The following is a 19,979-nucleotide window of genomic DNA, read 5'->3' as shown; positions in this document are numbered from 1 at the left end:
ATGTAATTAATGTTTTCATGTTATTGTTTGGAGCACTTGATGATCCTCTCAAGGAACAAAGGAAAGATTAAAAAAAAAAATACTTTTCTATAATTTGCAAATTGTCATGTGGTACTCGTTGCCTCCTTACTTCCCAAAAGTGGTCAGGACAGAGCTTCCATGATCCAGGGGGTAGGGCCACCTCATCATTTCTGCCAAGCTATATAAACACTTACCGGCTTTTTCCTGGGTTCACTCATGGCTGCTATGGTGGCAAAATACTGGATAATATGTTTGCTGTTCACAGTCTTTCCAGCACCAGATTCTCCTCTGTGATTTGAAATTCAGTGACACAGTTAACTAGTTCTGATTATCAATGCAATGAAAGAAAGGTAATTTTGATCATATAGGCTATGGCAAGCAGGGAAGCTTTTACATAAAAGTAGAGCTTCTGATGGAACTTGAGGACATATTGACATTTAATTGGTTGGGAGAAAGGCAAGGACATTTCAGGCTGGAAAAACAGCATGGGTAAAAATCTGGAGTTAGAAAGATCACAAATTTTGTAAATATTAGGAAGCCTGTTCCTTATGGTCCTAATAACAAACAGTAGGAAAGCACCTCTTCTAACTAGACAAGGCTCCTCACTACCAGCTGTTCAAGAGATTTTCACATATGAAGGCTACCATACAGCCAAGTCCAACCCTCTTCTCAGAAAAAGGCTACCAATTACTTCACCAGGGAGTTGGGCTTTAGGCTTTACCTTACCTTTGACAACCAGCTAACTTTGTAATGTGGGAAGAGCACAGTGGTAAATCTATAGCCTCTTCAACATAAGCATCATTAAATCAAGGCCTGCCTGCCTTTATTTATACAAAACTCCAGAAAATAGTTTATCATCTCTATGAAAGTCTGAACTCCAACTGTTCATCTAGCTCTAAAATTCTGAGACCTTGTGATCTCTCCTGGGATAACTGAAGCCAATGGAGAGCCCAATGTACAAGGTGGTATCATCATCATTGCATGGGAAGGTAAAGGACTTTAGCACTTCACAGCTCCTTGAGTCTCAGTCACCATGCTGACATTTTACCTGGCTGGCCAGTGCTCTTTTCATCAAAATTCACATACAATAAGATACCACTGTGACCCTTCCTTCTATCCTTTTCACTCCCTTTCTTATTTCTCTAAATGTCACCATCTTTTAGTTTTCACTGCTTCATGTACTTTGGCCTGCCCCAATCTGGCTGCCCACAACTGCTTCTTAACTGTTCCATGGGCATGCCTACTGGACATTCAGCCCCTCTGCTTAGCCATCCAGAGGCTTTTGAAGGTGACCATTTGGGACAGTGTGGCTCTCTTAATCATCAAGAAGGTAATTAAGATCAGCTCATGCAGTATTTCTAAAGGATCTCTGAAAATGAGGGAGGCAGACTAGCTGACACCGTATTTGGAGTCATCACTGACTAAAGCACAATGACAATTTCCTGAGTATCTTTTTCTTACCTCAAAGGTATTGCACCTAAAGGGCAATTAATTCAAAGACGGTGAATCAAAGTTTTATTCCCAGTGAAATGGAGGTATCTATTTCCACTGAAACTTACTTCAGGCCAAAAAAGAAAAACAAGGCAAACACTTACGTAAAGAGTATAGACTGATTTTCTCGATCTACAAAAGAAAGAAAAATGCCAGAATATTCTTATGTTCGAGGATTATGTATTAGTATGAACTTATTCAAAATTTCCCTAGCTATAATTTGAAATCAGACACATGGGAAAGGATTAGCATCATTTATAGTTAGAAAAACATACCACTCAAATGGTACAGAGTAAAATCGATTTTGCCTTGCCCCTATGTATGCCAGGCATAAGAACATATAAATTAAAGGCCTATTTCTTTGCTCTACATACAAATGGTAACCAACTAATGATTGAGATTCTTGACACTTTAAGCCTTTTAAGAATCATTGTGTAATAATGTCTATAGAATAACTTCTTTGTGCCAGACACTAAAGCAGATGCTTTATATAATAAAGGCTAACATCTACAGGGGGCTTACTCTGGGCCAGCCACTGGGCTGAGCACTTTAAATGCATTATCTCACTTTGATGTACAAACTAATCGGCCCAATAACCCTAGGAGGTAGGTACTATTTCGCCCACATTTTATCTAGAAGGAAACAGAGGCTTCAAGTGATTAGTTAACTGTAAAGGCCATGCTCCACTCACAATGCCTAAGTGCCTCTTAGGGACATAGAAAAAAAGTAGATCAGATATTTTTACTTTTCATTTTGTAGGGCAGCTACTCACTGTGAAGCATGTCCTGAAAGGCGTTATTGGCAACAGCAAAGATGTGAGGGGGAGCCTCTGATCGCCTCTTCCCTTTGTAGGCGGCCACGACTTCTTTCTTATACACGGGAAGCCATTTGTAAGGGTTTATGGTCACACAGAAGAGACCTGAATATGTCTGAGGGAAGATCAGAAAAGATTTCAGAAACTAGATTAGAAATACTTCCAGGTTTGTCAGCTCTTCCACTGTCAAGTAACATTTGCTCAAATGTTACTTATAAAGGAACTCAGAGGAGAGTTTTTGGAATCATGTAGAGAAGGGACTTCTAACAAGAAGCAACAGAACCAGGTTAGAGTAACATCAGGACCTGGGATTACCTCTCTTCTGGAAGACCTGCTAATTACTAACAAGTCTGACACATGGAGCTTCTGAAGACAGAGAGGACCCTAATGGCAGGACTGCAGAGATTTCAGTAACCAGCCATCAGGCATTTGAGGCCAGAGGGGATTCTCTGCCTCAGCAAGATTAGGGGCTTGATTTTTAGGGCACTGAGAAGGAATAGCTCATGTGGGTCACTCAGTCACTGAAGAGGTTGAATTATGGCCCCCAAATAGACATGTTTATGTCCTATTCTCCAGAGCCTGTGAATGAGATCTTATTTGGAAAAAATAGTCTTTACAAATGTAATTAAGGGTTAAGGGTCTCAAGATGATGACATCCAGGTGGGTCTTAAATACAATAACTTGTGTTTTTATAAAAGACACACACAGGAGAAGGTGATGTGACAATGGAGGCAGAGACTGGAGTGATACAACCAAAAGGAATGCTAGAGCCGCTAGAAGCTGGAAGAAACAAGGAAGGATTCTCCCCAAAGGCCTCCAGAGGGAGTGCAGCCCTGCTGATTGGATTTGATTTTGGACTTCTGGCCTCCAGCACTGTAAGAGAATAATTTCTGTTGTTTTAAGCCACCCAGCTTGTGGTAATTTTGTTACAGCACCTCAGGGAAACTAATACAGTTACATGGTAAATCAGAGAGCTGAGGAGCAAGCTGGTTGCATGCCATGGGTCCTATGGCCATGGGTCCCAGATGCTATATCGTAGCTTAATCTACTCAGCACTGCTTCTGCTGCATAGGTTTTGAGCAAGTCAAAGAACCTGAGCAACCAACCATCAATTTAATGATGATGAAGAAATCATCTCACTCATTAATCACTAACTAGGTGACATGCATTGAACTAGGTGCTTTACCTACATTCTTTTATTTAATCCCCCAAGCTCCCATGGAGAGGCAGACATTGTTATCCCGCTTTATAGATAAGGCAACTTCAAGAAGTTAGGAAACTTAACAAGCAAGTGACAGTGCTGATGGTAGTCTGTCAGGCTCCAAGTCTCATGCTTTTAACTAAGGGTGACCTGTGGGAAGGCACATGAATGTTGACAAAATAAAATTGGGGAAATGTTAAGATAAGGTCCCTTCCCAGTAGACATTCCTCAAGGACTATCCCCATGTGAGCATGCTTAGACTCAATGTGAGAGATCACCCAGGAGAGACTGGGACATGCAATCTGAGTGCCAGCATGACAGTTCAGCAGGAAAGCGTATTACACACATAGATCATCCACTGGCCATAGCGCCGCTTCAGGGCATGCAGCACGGATGCCTCATTGAGGTGAGTCAGCATTGCCATGTCTTCAATCATTTCAAACTCTAGAGGATTCATCTGCTGGATTTTGTCCTCTTTTATGCTCAGACTCTGTAGAGAAAAGAAAAATACATGATATATTCCCCTGTCTCTTATGCTTATTCATTTTCCCATGCATCAGAAAGATTATTCAGACTCAAAAAGAAAATAATGATGCCTCATTAGGGGATGGGGCCAGAAGAAATTAAGCCAAACTTCATGGAAAAAAACATGAAAAAGTCCTCTCCTTCCCTAAAGATGAAGTAAACATAGTATTATTGTTATATCAAATCTTGTTATATCAAGATTTTCTGTCATGCACTACCCTAATCTTGTGGCTTCTGGCTAGCCCTGATTGCCTCTAAGAGTACATAGATCATATTACGCACGATCTAACCCCCAACTTCCAGCCCTTGATGTCCCAACATACCTTGGAAATTTAGAAGAAGAAGCTTGGAGTGGAGGATTAAGGAGGCAGACCTTATCCTTCCAGACCTAGTTCAAAACCTGTTTCCTCCCTCAAACCTTCCCAACTACTCCAGCTTATTAGTTTATCCTCTTTTGTCAAGTCTTACCACTTGTACTATCTTTACATTAATACTCTTGTGTATGTTTTAATAATTGGCTATGTTAGACTATTTTCTGGCTAGATTATAAATATCTTAAGAAGGATTTTTGATGTTGTCTTCTTTAATGACATTCAAAAACTTGCACATGCATGTTCATTTTTGATGTTGTCTTAATAACTATAATTATTAAATGCTTAATAACTATAATCACAATGCTTGGGATATGGTAAATAATAAATATTAATATCTTGATTAATATGGATGCATTTCTACTATCAAATACTTTCTTGGGATTCTTCTCACAGGTTTCCTAACACGCTTTCTATACCCCTTTTCCATGATTAATACATATTTGTGTCAATTGATTGCCCCATTTAATCCTAGTTGGTGATGGCTTCTTCCCAAGGCTCTTACACTCTTTACATTCTTGATTCAGTTTCTATCCATCTGTCTTCTTCGACATTGTTCTAACAGTAATCCCTCTCCTTTTGAGTCCCTTCACTTTCTGTATTTCAAGGACTCCTCATCTCCCCTCAAACTCATGCAGAACGTAATCCTATCTCATACATCTTCAAAAACCTCCCCTTTTCCCTAATTCTATTTTTCTATTTTTTTCATTACCAACTTTCATCAATAAGTAGTACTTTACACCCACTGGATTTATTGCCTTTGTTAATGTTACAAAGACCAAAGGTGATTGGAAGTGTAGTCACTTCTAACATGAGGAAGAGGAATCCTGGAGCCAGGGAGACACAGAGTAAAGCTGGGGGAATGGGACCTTCATTACATGAAGGAAGGACAAGCAGGACAAAATAAATCACCTTCAGACTCTTCTCTCTACCTGCATTAATGGCTTTCATGCTCTTCTTCCTAAGGTTGTAACCACATTATAATCACAAATCACCTTAAGTGCTGTTGAAGGCAAAGTAGTTTGTTTTGGAGAATGTGCTCAGAAGAGCAAGCCTCACATCTGGAGGCCTAATATAATTTAGTTGGTCATCATTAAGAAAATGAGAAGACAATACATAGACTGAGAGAAAATATGTACAAATAATACATGTGATAAGAGATTTGCATCCAGAAAGCAAAAGGAACTCTTACAACTGAATAATGGAGAGTCAATAGCCCAATTTAAAAAATGGGCAAAGAGCTTGAATAGACATTTCTCTGAAGGAGATAAACAAATGGCCAATATGTACATGAAAAGATGCTCAACGTCATTAGTCACCGGGGAAATGCAAATAAAAACCACATTCAAATACCACTTTATGCCCAATAGAATGACTATAATCAAAAAGAAAATACAATGTGTTCGTAAGGATATGGAGAAAGTTTCGTTCTTGTATGTTGCTGATGGAAATGTAAAATGGTAGCCACTTTGGAAAGCAGTTTGGAAATTTCTCAAAATGCTTAATATAGAGTTACCATATAATCCAGCAAATGCACTCCCAAGAGAAATGAAAACATGTGTCCCCACAAAAACTTGCACATGCATGTTCATAGAAACATTATTCCTAATAGACAGAACATACAAACAACCCAGTGAAATCAACTGATGAATGGATGAACAACATGGTATATCCATAAAATGGAATACTATTTATCCATAAAAGGGAATGAAATATTTATTCATGTGACAATGTGAATGAATCTCAAAAACATTATGCTAAGTGAAAGAAGCCAGAAACAAAAGGCCACTGATTATATGCTCCTATTTATCTGAAATTGCTAGAATAGGCAAATCTATAGAGATAGAAAGTAGATCAGTGATTGCCTGGGGCTGGTGCAGGAGGAAAGAAGGGGGAATGACTGCTAATGGGCACAGGATTTCTTTGGGGGATCTTTTCTAATAAAATATTGTCCCAAGGCTAAATGACCCTGACTGAGTCTCTCTATTTCTTCGTTTACTGATTTAGGACTAAGGAAAATTTCTTGCTGAATTTTCCCTTGTCCACCTATTTATGTTCCAGTTGAAAAGGACCAAGTTCTTTTCTTAATTTCATGAAGAGTTAAATAACATCTACCTAATTTGAGAATTTTTTACATAACAAATATTGACTGTCAGGAAGACATATGAAAGCATTCTGTGTGGTAGTTTATGAGTGGCTCCCAGAATTTTAAAAATCAGATGGCAACACGTTAGATGGTAAATTGCCTAAAAACAAATAGAACATTAAAAATACAAACTTTCTTGATATCAACAATATCTGCTTGTTATAGGATGTGGCTTGTTATGGATTTGGGAAGAGACAGAATTTAAAGGAGTTTAGAGAAGTGAATATTGGCAGGGAATCATCTGCAAAATCTATAAGGAAGCATTCATTGAAGTAGGATAGAAATGGGGCCCAGCTTATACCACGGGGTGGCAGGTAATGTGAAGTCAGCAATATAGGCAAAGGTTCTGAGAGTGAGCTGTCTTCTCAATATTACCCTGCTGCTCTGAATGCTTTGGTGGCAGAGAGAAGGGGCTGGGGGTATTATGGCTTCACTACACATTTCCTCTGTGAAACGGTCTAGCTTGTACCCCAACACTTGGCATAACATTTTCTTTCAAAGGTCATAGATGACCTCCTAATTCTGAAATCCAAGACTTTCTCCAACTCTTAATCTCCTTCTGTAGCGTTCGTCATTACTGGCCATTCACCCATCACTTGATCTCTGTGACACTATGCCATTTTTACTCAAATTATACATCTCATTCTTGATCCTACAAACACAACTTGCTTCATGGTTCCTTAAGTCATTATTCATCCCATAGGATACCTTTTTAAAAAAATACTAACTTGAAACATTGATGAAAAAGTGGAAATGGCTGTGAGTTCTGGTCAATAATCTTTGCCACTGGCAATTGTGTTACTCTGATTTATTCACTGTTCTTCATTAAATCTTTGATGGTAAGAGGAGGTTTTTTTTGTTTGTTTATTTGTTTTTGGTGACAGGATCTCACTCTGGTTGCCCAGGCTGGGGTGCAACCAGAGTGGGATCCCTGCTTACTGCAACCTTGACCTCCCCAGATTCAGGTGATCCTCCCACCTCAGCCTCCCGAGTAGCTGGGACTACAAGCACATACCACCACATCTGGCTTATTTTTGCATTTTTTGTAGAGACAGGATTTTGCCATGTCGCCCAGGCTGGTCTCAAACTCCTGGGCTCAAGCAATCTGCCTGCCTTGGCCTCCCAAAATGCTGAGATTACAGGCATGAGCCATTGTGCCCATTGACTTAAGGAGGAGCTTCTTAAAGTGAATGACTCCACAGTGAGTCAGTGGTATCTCCTACCCCAGGTCTTTAATTAAAATATTATAGAAATAATATATTTAGTTATTTGATAGAGAACATAGTCATCAACACAATGAAATAAAAATTTCTTTACCTTTCCATCTGTTGTCTCAACAATTACTGTTCCATCATCTTCACTCCCTTTTACCTCAGCCTCGATATAAGCATTCTCACCATCAGGAATCCAGCATTTCTTCTTCCCTGAAGAGAAAAAAAATGGATTATAGCTATAGTACTTACAGAAATATACACTGGACACTTTCATACTGATAGATCTAATCTCATTTCTGCTAAATCGGCTTGTTGACTACAGGAACTTGCAAAGTTAGATAAAATCATGAAAGCTCATCCTGAAGACACACTCACTCACATAATGGCTCTACAGGAACAAGAAACATCTCAGCAAGCAGCAGCTTGGGGGTGCCATAGATCATTTTGCTACAAGAAAGTTACCTCCCAACACCCCACCCAACCCCAACGCTTTCCTCCACTCACACCCCAGGATTTAGGTAACCACCTAACCGCCCTGGTGCTTGTACCCCTTCCAGATTCCCTCCCCAAAAAAACTCATTCAGAAAAGTCTGGGAATAACTAAGTGAAAATGTAGAATAATGTTACGTTCTTCAGTGTTTCTTTAGACCTCATGTCTAATCTTGGAGTGAAAGTCAGCTAAGTGAAATTACATGGTGGAATTGGCAGGGGGGCAGGTTGAGAAGAGAGAATATGGGTTGTTTATGTCACACAACATAACCCGCTCATATTATTTGTCCCCCATATGTTCTTTTTCTCTCTTCACCTTCCTCACTCCTATACCCCATCCCTAAGCAAAGTAGCCCTCCATAAACTGATTAACCAACAAGAGGTCTGGGGTGAAATGAGCCAGAACTCTTAGGAATACCTGAGGCAGCTTCTCTTTCTCTCCCACTTGAAGCAGATAGTGATGATGAATAAAAACTATGATTTTAAGGACCTGGGTGCAGTGGCTCATGTTCATAATTCTAGCACTTTGGGAGGCCAAGGTGAGAGGATATCCTGACCCCAGGAGTTCAAGAGTAGCCTGGGAAATATAGTCAGACCCTTTACTCCCCCAGTCCTGTCTCTACAAAAAACAAATAAGGACAGGTGTGGTGGCTCACGTCTGTAATCCCAGCACTTTGGGAGGCCGTGGTGGGCGGATCACGAGGTCAGGAGATCGAGACCATCCTGGCCAACATGGTGAAATCCCATTTCTACTAAAAATACAAAAATTAGCTGGGCATCATGACATGTGCTTGTAATCCCAGCTACTCAGGAGGCTGAGGCAAGAGAATCACTTGAACCAGGGAGTCGGAGGTTGTAGTGAGCAGAGATTCCACTACTGCACTCCAGCCTGGGTGACAGAGTGAGACTCTGTCTCAAAAATAAAAAATAAAAACATAAAAATTAGGCAGGTGTGACGGTGCATGACTGTAGTCTTAGCTACTCAGGAGACTGAACGGGGAAGATCACTTGAACCCAGGAGTTGGCTCATTTTCCTTTAAAAGTATATATATGTGTGTGTATATATGTATATGTAATATATCACACTTTCCTTTTAAAGGAAAATGAATATTTTATATATATATGAAAATGAGCCTTAGTAGAAGCTCACAGAAGTCCCCAGGTCACAGCTACTCAGGTAGATGGTAAAAGCCTTTGGCCGAAAGAGGGAAAATGCTAGCCAATGAATGGCTAGGGAAGACACAGGTAAAAACCCCACTATAACCACAACACTAACAGGTAATGTGAACTCAGTCACCACCATCACCTCTAATATATGAGTCACAAAAGCTAGAGAGGGCTCACTGCCGCAGGACAGATTATCCTTCTTTCCCAGAGGAAGGCAGTAAGACTGGGGAAGGAGTGTGTACAAAAGAGCTGCAATTGGGCACCATTCGCCCCTTCTTCCACCATGCTTGTTTCTGCAAAGAATTTGGTTGCTCACGACTTTCTTGCTATCAGCGCTGCCTTCTTCGTTTCCCTGATTACAAACAATTCACCACTAAAACTGCTTGGCAAGAGAAGTTTATGTTCCCATCTAGCTGATTGTGCATTTGCTTTCTACTTATCATTTGTGTTTTAAATACTGGCTTTGCATTGTATTCATTATTTTGGTCCCTTTTTGCAGAAACTGATTTTGCTTTGTGTTATGTCTATGAAAATATGCTTGTTTTTGAAAAGCACCCAGTTAGCATATATTTTTTGTGTGTGTTTAAGGTAAAATGCTCTGCATTTTAAACCAAATGTTATCACTTGAAAGAAACTTGAAGGTCACCTGGCACAGACTCTCTCCCTCTGTATCTCTCTCTCTTTTTAGAAAAAGAACCTTGGGAGAGAGATGAAGAGAGTTGCCCATAGTCACATAGCTAATTAGTGGTAGTCACTGTAATAATGTCTCTAGAAATGAGATCATCCACCTCCTGAATCAGTGCTTCTCCATTACAGCCTGCCTCCTCTAACATGCTTAGCTTTTTTTCCTCCAATTCTTCTCTTCAGGAGTAGGCTCATCGCCTGCCTCATGATGAAATCTCTCTTTTACCACCCCTGGAAAAACTTAGTGGGGGATAAAAATGATCAGAAATCCTTTCTCATCTGAGGCCCAAACCCTGACAGGGGCATTTTAAAAAATGAAGTAAATGAACTCCGTCAGTTTTAATTCCTGGTGTTCATGAATAATGCAGAGCTGGAAATGCAGATAGCAATGGATTTGAGCGAGACAGCCAGAATTTTAACACTGGCTTTGCTTGTAACAAGATATAAAGCCACATGTCTTCATCTCTTTTGGCCGTTCGTATTCTCATCTGTAAAGTAGGCCTTTTCCTATATGATTTCATAGCTTTAGACAATTAAATATCTTTTCCAATTTAAAGCTAATATGTGTTTATTGAAGAAAACTTGAAGAGTAATGTATGAAGAAAAGAATGTTTTTAATCACCCATAATCAAACAACTCAGAGATAGCCACTGTTATGTATTTGAAGTATTTCTTTTGAATCATTTTTCTAGGATATCGATTAAAATGGGAGTAATACTATATTCAGTTTTAGAGTTATTTTAAGTAGATTGCTTACATGTTCTAATATAAGAATTATTTACATTTGACTTTGGAATGGTGTTTTGTCTTAGCTCTAAAACCACTTGGGCTTCTTCACTGACACCCAGGAATTCTAGTTTTCCTTCTCAGGTATCATAATAATACATTATATTTATTTTTGTCACATTTATAGTCTCATTTGGTCCTCACAGCAATGGAGGAAGGTAGACAGGACAAGTATCATCTCCTTTGACAAATGAGGAAACCAGAGCTCAATAAAGTGAGGTGATTTGCTCTAATTATCCAGCCAGAGATGGTCAAGGACAGGGAATTTGAACCCAAGACTACCTGCTAAATACTTGTCATCACACTGCTTCCATTTGACCCGAGTTCAAAAAAGCAAACTCCATTGTCTACCAGCTTGGGAAGATGAACAACTTTTGCTAACACTTGTCTCTTTGCTGCCAGTGCATTTCTATGAGGAAGGATTGTTTGGCCCAAAAAATTAATAGAAAATTATGTAGATTGCTATGTTTTAAGTAATTATTTACGGTGCTGATTTTAATAAATGCATCATCCAATTATCTCTAATGCTTAGGCCCAATTTTTTTTTTTCTTCCTGGCACCACTATTATCTTGTCCTGCATTATCTAACTACCTGCGATAAGCCTCTGCGTGACCAGTTCTGACCTCAGGGATAGTTCGGTTATTGTATTTGATTTGATTTGATTTGATGGATTATAATTAGCCTAAAATCCAATCACAGTCATGAATCCAATGACTGGAAACTGGGAACTGATCCAGGACTGGTCTGTGATGGAAATATAATATCCTCCATAATTGGCTTGAATTATAATTGGTCATATTGAAGTCTAATGTTGACTAATTCTGAATACTAGAACAACATTCAGCCAGTCCTTCTGTTGCACCTACTGAATAATTTTGGATTAAGACATGTAGGTAGCTTGATGCTATATCACACTGTGAATCTGATTTCTACATCTCCAATTAGCTGAAATTCAACACAGACATGTAAAGGTAGCAGGAAAAAGAATAACATTTACTTAGAGATTTCAATGTAGAACTTAGCTTTTTTTTTTTTTTAAGGCTAAATCCCCATTAACCTTTGTCCTTGCCTGTAACTACCAAGGAATTATGAATCAGGGTGAGCAAGTCTCCTAGTTATCTTTTGCTTAGTGTTGGCTGAGTGACCCTGCTGACCTAGAAGACCGCCAGAGGCAAAGCTCCAACTTCAGAAAATTCTGGAGAGCCAGAGACAACTTCAAAGTCTGCAGCCTTACCAGAGTCTTTCCCTTTCTTCTTCCCCACAATGTACAAATGTCACCTACCAGTCTAAGTCACAGGCTCCTCGCTCTACTGTGGCATTCACTGATAACTAAAAGGTTTCTAGGAAAGGCTTTGTCTGTGGCCATTCCTGCAGGTGTCTGTATTACAACAGGGGTTCCTTGAAGAGAAAACCTGTCTTAGGACCAAGTGTGTAGGGCCCGGGCCTAGGCTGCCTCCCAGCCACCATTCCTACCCTGAATACTCAGAGGCCCTCAATTGCTGTTTCCTAGAGGCTGATCACACCCCAAGCAAATAAGTTAGGCTCTAGAACTGATGACTCTTCTCTATCAATCAAATCTTAGTCACCACCTTGAAGGAGCAAAATAAAGTGAAGCCAGCAGCCACCACATGTCTCACCGTCCAAGGCCGTGGCCTGTAGTAGAAGCAGCTCAGCTTCGCTTCTTCTGAGGAAGGCTGCGGCTTCTCCAAGCTCTGACAGATCCATCCTTATTAAGGCAATCCACCAAAAAAAGGCTAGGCCTAAACGTGAGTAGAAAAGATTCACTCTGGAAAAAAAAAAAAAAAAAAATGGTACAGAGAAGAAAAAAGTGGAAATCAAGCTCTAAATGAGCAATCATTCACAAAGATAGACCAAAGAGTATTAAGTTTTCCTACTACTACCTGTGCCTCTTCTTTCTCTTTGCTGTGTCTCAAATTTATACAAAATTAGACTCAAGAATATCTGACTCTAGCAGGGCTGACTTACCCACTAGACATAGAAAGCGCAGTGCCTGAGGCCCATGATGCTTTTAGGGGACCATGAAAATGTTTAATTTATTTTTAAATCAGAAGAAAAATATAAGTGTAATATGAATGATACATATTAATGAACAGAGCCTGGATTATATTCATCTTTAGGCCAACACAGTTATGAAATCTGATTTTTAATATTTTTTGTGGAGAAATGGTCCTTAAAAGACAGAAGTGCCTGTAGTCAGTGAAAGTCATAATGCCACCCTGGGCCATGGAGTTCTGACAGGTGATAGGATGGTCCAGATAGAGAAACATCAAGTTGTGGACACTAGGCCCTTTCATAGGAGTGGAGAGGTGTTTCGAGGTATCTAATTACCCCCAAGTAGACAGACCGTCATAGACAGACTATGGTTATAAAGAGAAGTGGTTCAGATAAATGTTCAGTAGTAGACAGTAAAGGGATAAAAAGATAAGTATCTTGGCAGAAATAAGTGTCTGGGAGCAGATGATTTACAAAAATACAAGCACAGATGGGCATTTGGGAGACCTGGCCAAGAGCAATAATGAAGAAGCCCAGGCAGAAGGTGACAAGCAGGTTACAGGGTGATGTGAGTGAGGCTGGAGTAAATAAAGAAGTTCATTGGCTCAAGCCAGGCAAGTATCAGTCTTAGAGGGACTGAGTTGCTGGGCAGATTATCAAGGCTGAAGTCATTGAGCACCCACTGTATACCAAACACTGGACATAGTTTATCTTTAATTTTCACACTTTACATTTGATAACAGGGAGGAGAAGAAATGGAAACTGGGTCTTCATGATCTTAAATGATAAGCTGTTATTCTCTCTATTTGGACAAAAAAAAAAGTCTTCTTCTTCACTCAAGTGTGCAAGGCAAGTGTTACTCGTCCCATTTATAGGTGAGAAGGTAGAGAAGGACTTGCCAAGTTTGCTTAGCTCAGGTGCTGCCTTTGAGGACAGATCAGCACCCACTTCAGAATGAACTGCAATCACTTACTCTCTTGCAATGAACAAATCCAATAAACTAATGTATTTCACTGCACTTAATCTGCTTTTCTTCTTTGTGGTGGCTTGGATAGGTATAGTGATGCCACTTTTAGGATCTAGTTTAAAGGAGTATGGCTTAAAGCAAAGACTAGTGGTCTAGGCTAAGACTTAGTTTTATTTCTGCCAGAAAAGAGGCATGTGACTTGTGGGAAATCACTTAGCGACAGTAGGTGCAGTTTCCTCGCCTATGTAATGCAAGCACTAGTCTTAATGTACAGGAACATTTCCTGAAGTGGAGAGAAGAAAACCTGCTCAAGAGAAACAACATACATGATGGCCCTCCAGAGTTGGGACTGAAGGTAGCATTTCTCAGGGAAAGAGACAAAACTGATTTTTCTGCGGGTGAGCATTCAGATTCAGGTTTCGCAATCATTATAACAGTAATAACATTGTTAGACATTTGAATATAGAAGAACTCAAGATAAAGGAAAGCTCTGAAAGTAAGGCAGAGAAATTTAGAAATAGATGATAGGAAACATCATCAACTCTGTGGGCAGGAACATGAGGAAAGCAGTATTTCAGGAAAATGGCTCTGGCAGCATATTCTGGGTAGATGGGGATGAGGAAAAGCCACAGTCAGGGAGACAAGTTGTGAGTCTGGATTTGTGAAAGAATGCACTATATCCTCCTCCTCTCTGTATGTGTGACCTCCTCGTGGCTTGCACTCAGTAGACAGTAGAGCTCAGGAAGTCTATTGGGAATATAAAAGATATCCATTAATACATGTGTGTACAAACTTCCTGAAAAGATACCTAAGAAATGGATATCTGAGTAGTGAGAGCAGGAGATGGGTGGGAGAAGGAGAGAACTACCTTTCATTTCATTCCATTCTGGTCGGTCAATGTGTGCCATGTGCTTATATTTCATAATTAACAGAATTTTTACAAGTAGTTCTTATTATAACATCAGAGATGAAAAGATCACAGCAAGACATAGAGCACACAGCTGTGTAACTCTCCCTGCAAGTCTGGAGCATTTAACATATTTAAAAGTATACAAGGAACAGAATATGCAGGAGCAGGCACTAGAAAATAGGAAACAGTAGGTGCCAGGAGTGGGGCAGGCCTGGCCATCATTTGGAGATAGGTAACTGAAGCCAAGAGAATGATTCACCTGAGCAAAAAAAGGATCGAAATCCTTCTTTCTCCTTGGCCCCCTCAGGCATCCATTAACCCCTTAATGTCCTACTGACCTCTGGGTCTCTTTAGGTTCCAGTTGCACATATGGCTTTACAATTTTATAGAATAACACACTTGTCACAGCCCAGTCCTAGCAACATCTTAAATTAGAAAACGGGCTGGGCACGGTGGCTCAAGCCTGTAATCCCAGCACTTTGGGAGGCCAAGACGGGTGGATCACGAGGTCAGGAGATCGAGACCATCCTGGCTAACATGGTGAAACCCCGTCTCTACTAAAAAAATACAAAAAACTAGCCGGGCGAGGTGGCGGGCGCCTGTAGTCCCAGCTACTCGGGAGGCTGAGGCAGGAGAATGGCATAAACCCAGGAGGCAGAGCTTGCAGTGAGCTGAGATTCGGCCACTGCACTCCAGCCTGGGCGACAGAGCGAGACTCCGTCTCAAAAAAAAAAAAAAAAAAAAATTAGAAAATGAAAGAGCCCAAATGCCCAAAAGAAGTAAACAAATTAACCTTGCCAGCAAAAGAATCAGGAAGCTCTATTTTGTGAATGACAGAGAAACATAGATGAGTATAGAACTCAAGGTAATTCTCTTAGAAGGAAAAATTCATCTACATGTTGAAAGCAAATTATCTTTGAGACTGGTATACTCGTGCAGGTTTATTGGAGGATTCTGACGCCTGTCGTAAACAAACTTGTATCTGATACTGCATATATTTACAAGATAGAAGAGAGCAGGGGGTAGCACTGGAATCCTGGGAGGAGAATAGGAAAGGATAGGGCAGACGGGCTGCATGCACATTGCTGGCAGTACCACACTCCTAGGACCTAGCTCTGCCTTTGAACATTCAGGAGCTTGATTTATCAATACATACTGGAGCGATTAGGTTCTGGGAATCACATAACTATGCTCAGAAGTGTGCAAAAATTCATTACCCAAACCTGGACCTAATTTTTGTTACTGGGATTTTTAAGAGGTGATGCCATTAATATTTAAATCAGGACAACAAACTTAATCTAAGACTGACCCAAGCGAATGGGGACATATTGACACTCCACTAATAAGAGATTTGATGACTTGAAATGGTAATTTCTAAACTGACAATGAGTGTATACCTTTTGCATAACTGCAAAGTCCAGGTTACTTGTCTGCATGATCCACAGGGCACATAGACAATATCATCACTATCAGAAGGTTGGATTCAGAGAAAGACATTAGATCATCATGCCCATGACATAATTCCGTTTGTAACACGGCAAAATAATGCATCTTGTTCTGTTCTAGAGTTCACCTTTACAGGGACTGAGCACCATATAAGCCATCAGTATCCTGTTTACAATGATAGGGCACAATTTCCAGGTGTATATTAGCTACCAGTTAACAAAGTAAACACAAAGAATGGTAAGCCCTTACAGGGAAGGGAGAGCTGAGATGTAAGCTTTTCCTCTTGGCCAAGAAAGAATCATGTTGGTCTCACCTAGCTGCCTTTCACAGAAAATATATTCGAGCAGCTGTAGCTGAGACAAGACACGAGCCTGGATGACCAACCATTCCTGTTTTCCCAGAACTGAGGTATTTCCCAGGGCTTGAGACTTTCAGTGTGAAAACCAGAAAAGTCCCAGGAAAACTAGAACAAGTTGGTCAACCTACTTTTGAGTGTAGTGCCTGTAGTTCTTTTAGAAATTCAATCACTATTTTGGAAGTCAGCTATTTTTATACTGGTTGTATTTCTGCAGCTGTCCCCCTCTCCCTCCTCAGGTATTTTGCAAACATCTTTTTGAAAATGTCCTTTTCAAATATAAATTTGAATATATTCATGCAATATAAATGTACTGCCCATCTATAATTGTCCATGTTAGGCCCAGGGGTACAATAATGCACAGAATAAATACTGTGCCCTCTTAGAGTAATAGATTTGAGTAGGGGTAGAAGTTTCTTCTGTCTTGAATTATTATGCATTAGACAAATCTGTAGAGAGAAATTTTCACACTTTGGGGTGGGGGGTGGAGCTGGTTATATGGCAAAGGTCAGAAAAGAAGCCCAGAGGGGGACTGTAGAAGCGAAGGGAAGAGGTGAGCTTGTACAGCTACAACTCCCAACTCACTAGTCTGAGTGGAAACCGTAGGCAGAGTTATGTTTTCTTAAGATGAGAAAACATATTCCTCATATTATTGTTTCACAGGCTCTTCCACTGTCTCATTCTCTGCCCACCATTCCAATGGAAGTGTCTCATCCTGGATCCTCCCAATCCCCTACGATAGAACCCTTGGAGTCATCTCTAATTGCTCCTTCTATCTCATGCCACATTCAATTCATCATCAACTTTTATTGATTTTTTTTTTTTTTTTTTTTTGAGACGGAGTCTTGCTCTGTCGCCCAGGCTGGAGTGCGGTGGCCGGATCTCAGCTCACTGCAAGCTCCGCCTCCCGGGTTTACGCCATTCTCCTGCCTCAGCCTCCGGAGTAGCTGGGACTACAGGCGCCCACCACCTCGCCCGTCTAGTTTTTTGTATTTTTAGTAGAGACGGGGTTTCACCATGTTAGCCAGGATAGTCTCGATCTCCTGACCTCGTGATCCGCCGGTCTCGGCCTCCCCAAGTGCTGGGATTACAGGCTTGAGCCACCGCGCCCGGCCAACTTTTATTGATTTTATAATTACCAGTTCTTACCCACTTCTAGTTGACACAGTTTGGAGTGCCTGTTGAGCCCACACTCCTATTAGAAGTGCCTGCTCTCATCTACAGGAATAAGCCAAAAGTAGCTATGTCTGTAAGGTGACACTGGTATCCTGGCCCAGCTTATAAACCGGGCTTCAGTATCTGGTCCTGGGAAAATCAGAGATAATCAGGGTATCCTGCTGGAATACAGATTTGGGATTTAGATGCCACTCTCCATCTGGGCTCTTTGCTTGAATGGCGTGATGCAAACTTGAGGGTTGAGGTTGGCATTGCGGTGTGGTCGTGTGGTGCCACATGCACGCTAGTCAGCAAAAGCATCAGTAGAGAGGGAGTCACAAGGATGAGGAGAAGCAGCAATAAAGGACCAAAGGAAGAGAGAGATCACTTTCTTATATCCCAAAGACCTTTCCTGGTAACAGTACCTCCTGAGACCTACATTTAATTTCTGCCTTTGATTTCCATAAGCTCTCTAAATGACCTTCCAGTACATTCTAATTTCTTTCCCAACTTTAAATAATGTCAAGTGAGTTTGTTATATGCCATCAAAATATCCTTAACTAATGCATTATGTCTCAGTCTTTGCCCTAACACAGTTTCTTCGTTTCTCTCCTAAGATGATGTGAAGATTGTGTATAAAACTCAGCACATTGTCTGGTACATAGTAAAACCTTAATCAACGTTAACTGTTCTTCTTACTATTCAACAAGCATTTATGCAGTCTTTGAACACTGTGCTAAATATGTAAGAGAGTAGCTTTGCTTTCCAAATTGCTTAGTGAATCTGAGATGTGCAAAACCATAATGAAGGATGGTACCATAGGGAAGTAAAGAGGGAAATTCACATAGTGGCAGCTACTAGCTGAGTAGATGGAGGTGAGACAAGGGAATTGTCTATTTGGATGGTGATCATTCCTGAAAGGTCACACTTTCTAGTCCTCTTACTGCTGACCACAGTAAATCTATCACTCAGCACTCATCTCTTTCAAACAGAGCTAGACAATAAATGTGGGGATGAGGGGGTGCAGAAATCCATATCACCTTGGCATTTCAGTGCCTTAACTATAAGCAGAAACTCAAATGATGTCTATGAAGTAAATTGTTAAAAGAGTTAAACTCTTTTCATTTTAGCAGTCCTGACACATTTTTAAGTCGGTTTCATCATAATTGATTAGATTCGCCTGAGTTCTTCATCAAGGTACGTTATTATGCGTGTTTACTTTCAAAGCCTTCTACTGCTGGGAAGCCATGATGCAAGTAATAAGAACAAATATTAATATTCCTTTGGGTAAACAAACACTAAGCATCTTTTGACATCGCCTCTTCCATTATTAAAATTGGAGACAATGCCTGAAAATGAGAATGGATTTATCCAGATGTCAACAGCTGAAGGGAAGAATTATCAAGCACTTAAATGATCCCAAACAAGCTGAAACATATGTCTTAAGGCAGTAAACGAAACACATTTGAGTTACAAGGCCCAGTGAATGCCACAAATCTGGGGAAATGCTGCAAGATGCTCCTAATTAGGGACACTACTGGGTAGAAAAATGATGCTGATGCTTCCTAGTATTCATGCTGGTGGGATAATCATGTTATGTGCCTTAACTCAGCAAGGTTTCCTCCATAGAAAATCTTACGTGGTTAGTCTTTAGGCAAAAATCTACCACCCCTTAACCAGCTATACTACCTGCAATTTATTTGTTTATATGCAGCTTGTTTCTCTGCAAAAGCAGGGGCTTTAGGCAGGTTTATCTTCTTCAAAGAGGAATGTTAAAAGGTTGAATTACAAACCAAGAGTATTGCACAAATTATCGATTATTTAAAGCATTTACTTCAAAGGGTAATTATTATTACAGCTACAGGTCTCCAGGCAATGCAGTTTACACTCCTAGATTCTGTTCCCCGCTCTCCTCCCACTGGAAAGTGGCTTTTCCTCCCATACCTCCACAGAAACTGTTCTTTCTAATGATCTCCTAAAGACAAATCTTAATTGGGTGTTTTTCAGTCTCTAATCCTACTCACCCTCTCTGCAGCATTTGACATTCCCTGGTTTCTGGGGTCCCTTCTTTTTATTCTCTTTCCCAGTTGTTCATTTACTAATCAAAGGTCCATCCACAATAAAAATTGTGAATATCAATGACATTTCTCTTTTGCTCCCTCCTTTCACTAGTTCCTCTCTCCCAGCTTTTACTGGCTCTTTAATCCTTTCCAGAACTGCCTT

The 19,979-nt window shown here is 40.4% G+C and overlaps 1 protein-coding gene across 1 annotated transcript in view; it reads right to left on the bottom strand.

Annotated features, from left to right (window-relative positions):
• The window catches only part of MYH15 (myosin heavy chain 15), a 130,481-nt gene extending 114,245 nt beyond the window's left edge, over positions 1-16,236 (bottom strand). The window contains 8 exon segments of the mRNA XM_033201821.1: positions 216-309; positions 1,617-1,644; positions 2,285-2,441; positions 3,874-4,017; positions 7,887-7,993; positions 12,548-12,668; positions 12,670-12,696; positions 16,198-16,236. Of these exon segments, the coding sequence (XP_033057712.1) occupies positions 216-309; positions 1,617-1,644; positions 2,285-2,441; positions 3,874-4,017; positions 7,887-7,993; positions 12,548-12,668; positions 12,670-12,696; positions 16,198-16,236 (717 nt within the window).
• Between the last annotated feature and the right edge of the window lie 3,743 nt (positions 16,237-19,979).

The sequence above is a fragment of the Trachypithecus francoisi genome, unplaced genomic scaffold (genome assembly GCF_009764315.1).
Source record: "Trachypithecus francoisi isolate TF-2019V2 unplaced genomic scaffold, Tfra_2.0 Lachesis_group0, whole genome shotgun sequence".
NCBI classification, from domain to species: domain Eukaryota; kingdom Metazoa; phylum Chordata; class Mammalia; order Primates; family Cercopithecidae; genus Trachypithecus; species Trachypithecus francoisi.
Note: the sequence above shows the minus strand (reverse complement) of the source record. Positions and strands in the feature narration are given on the sequence as shown.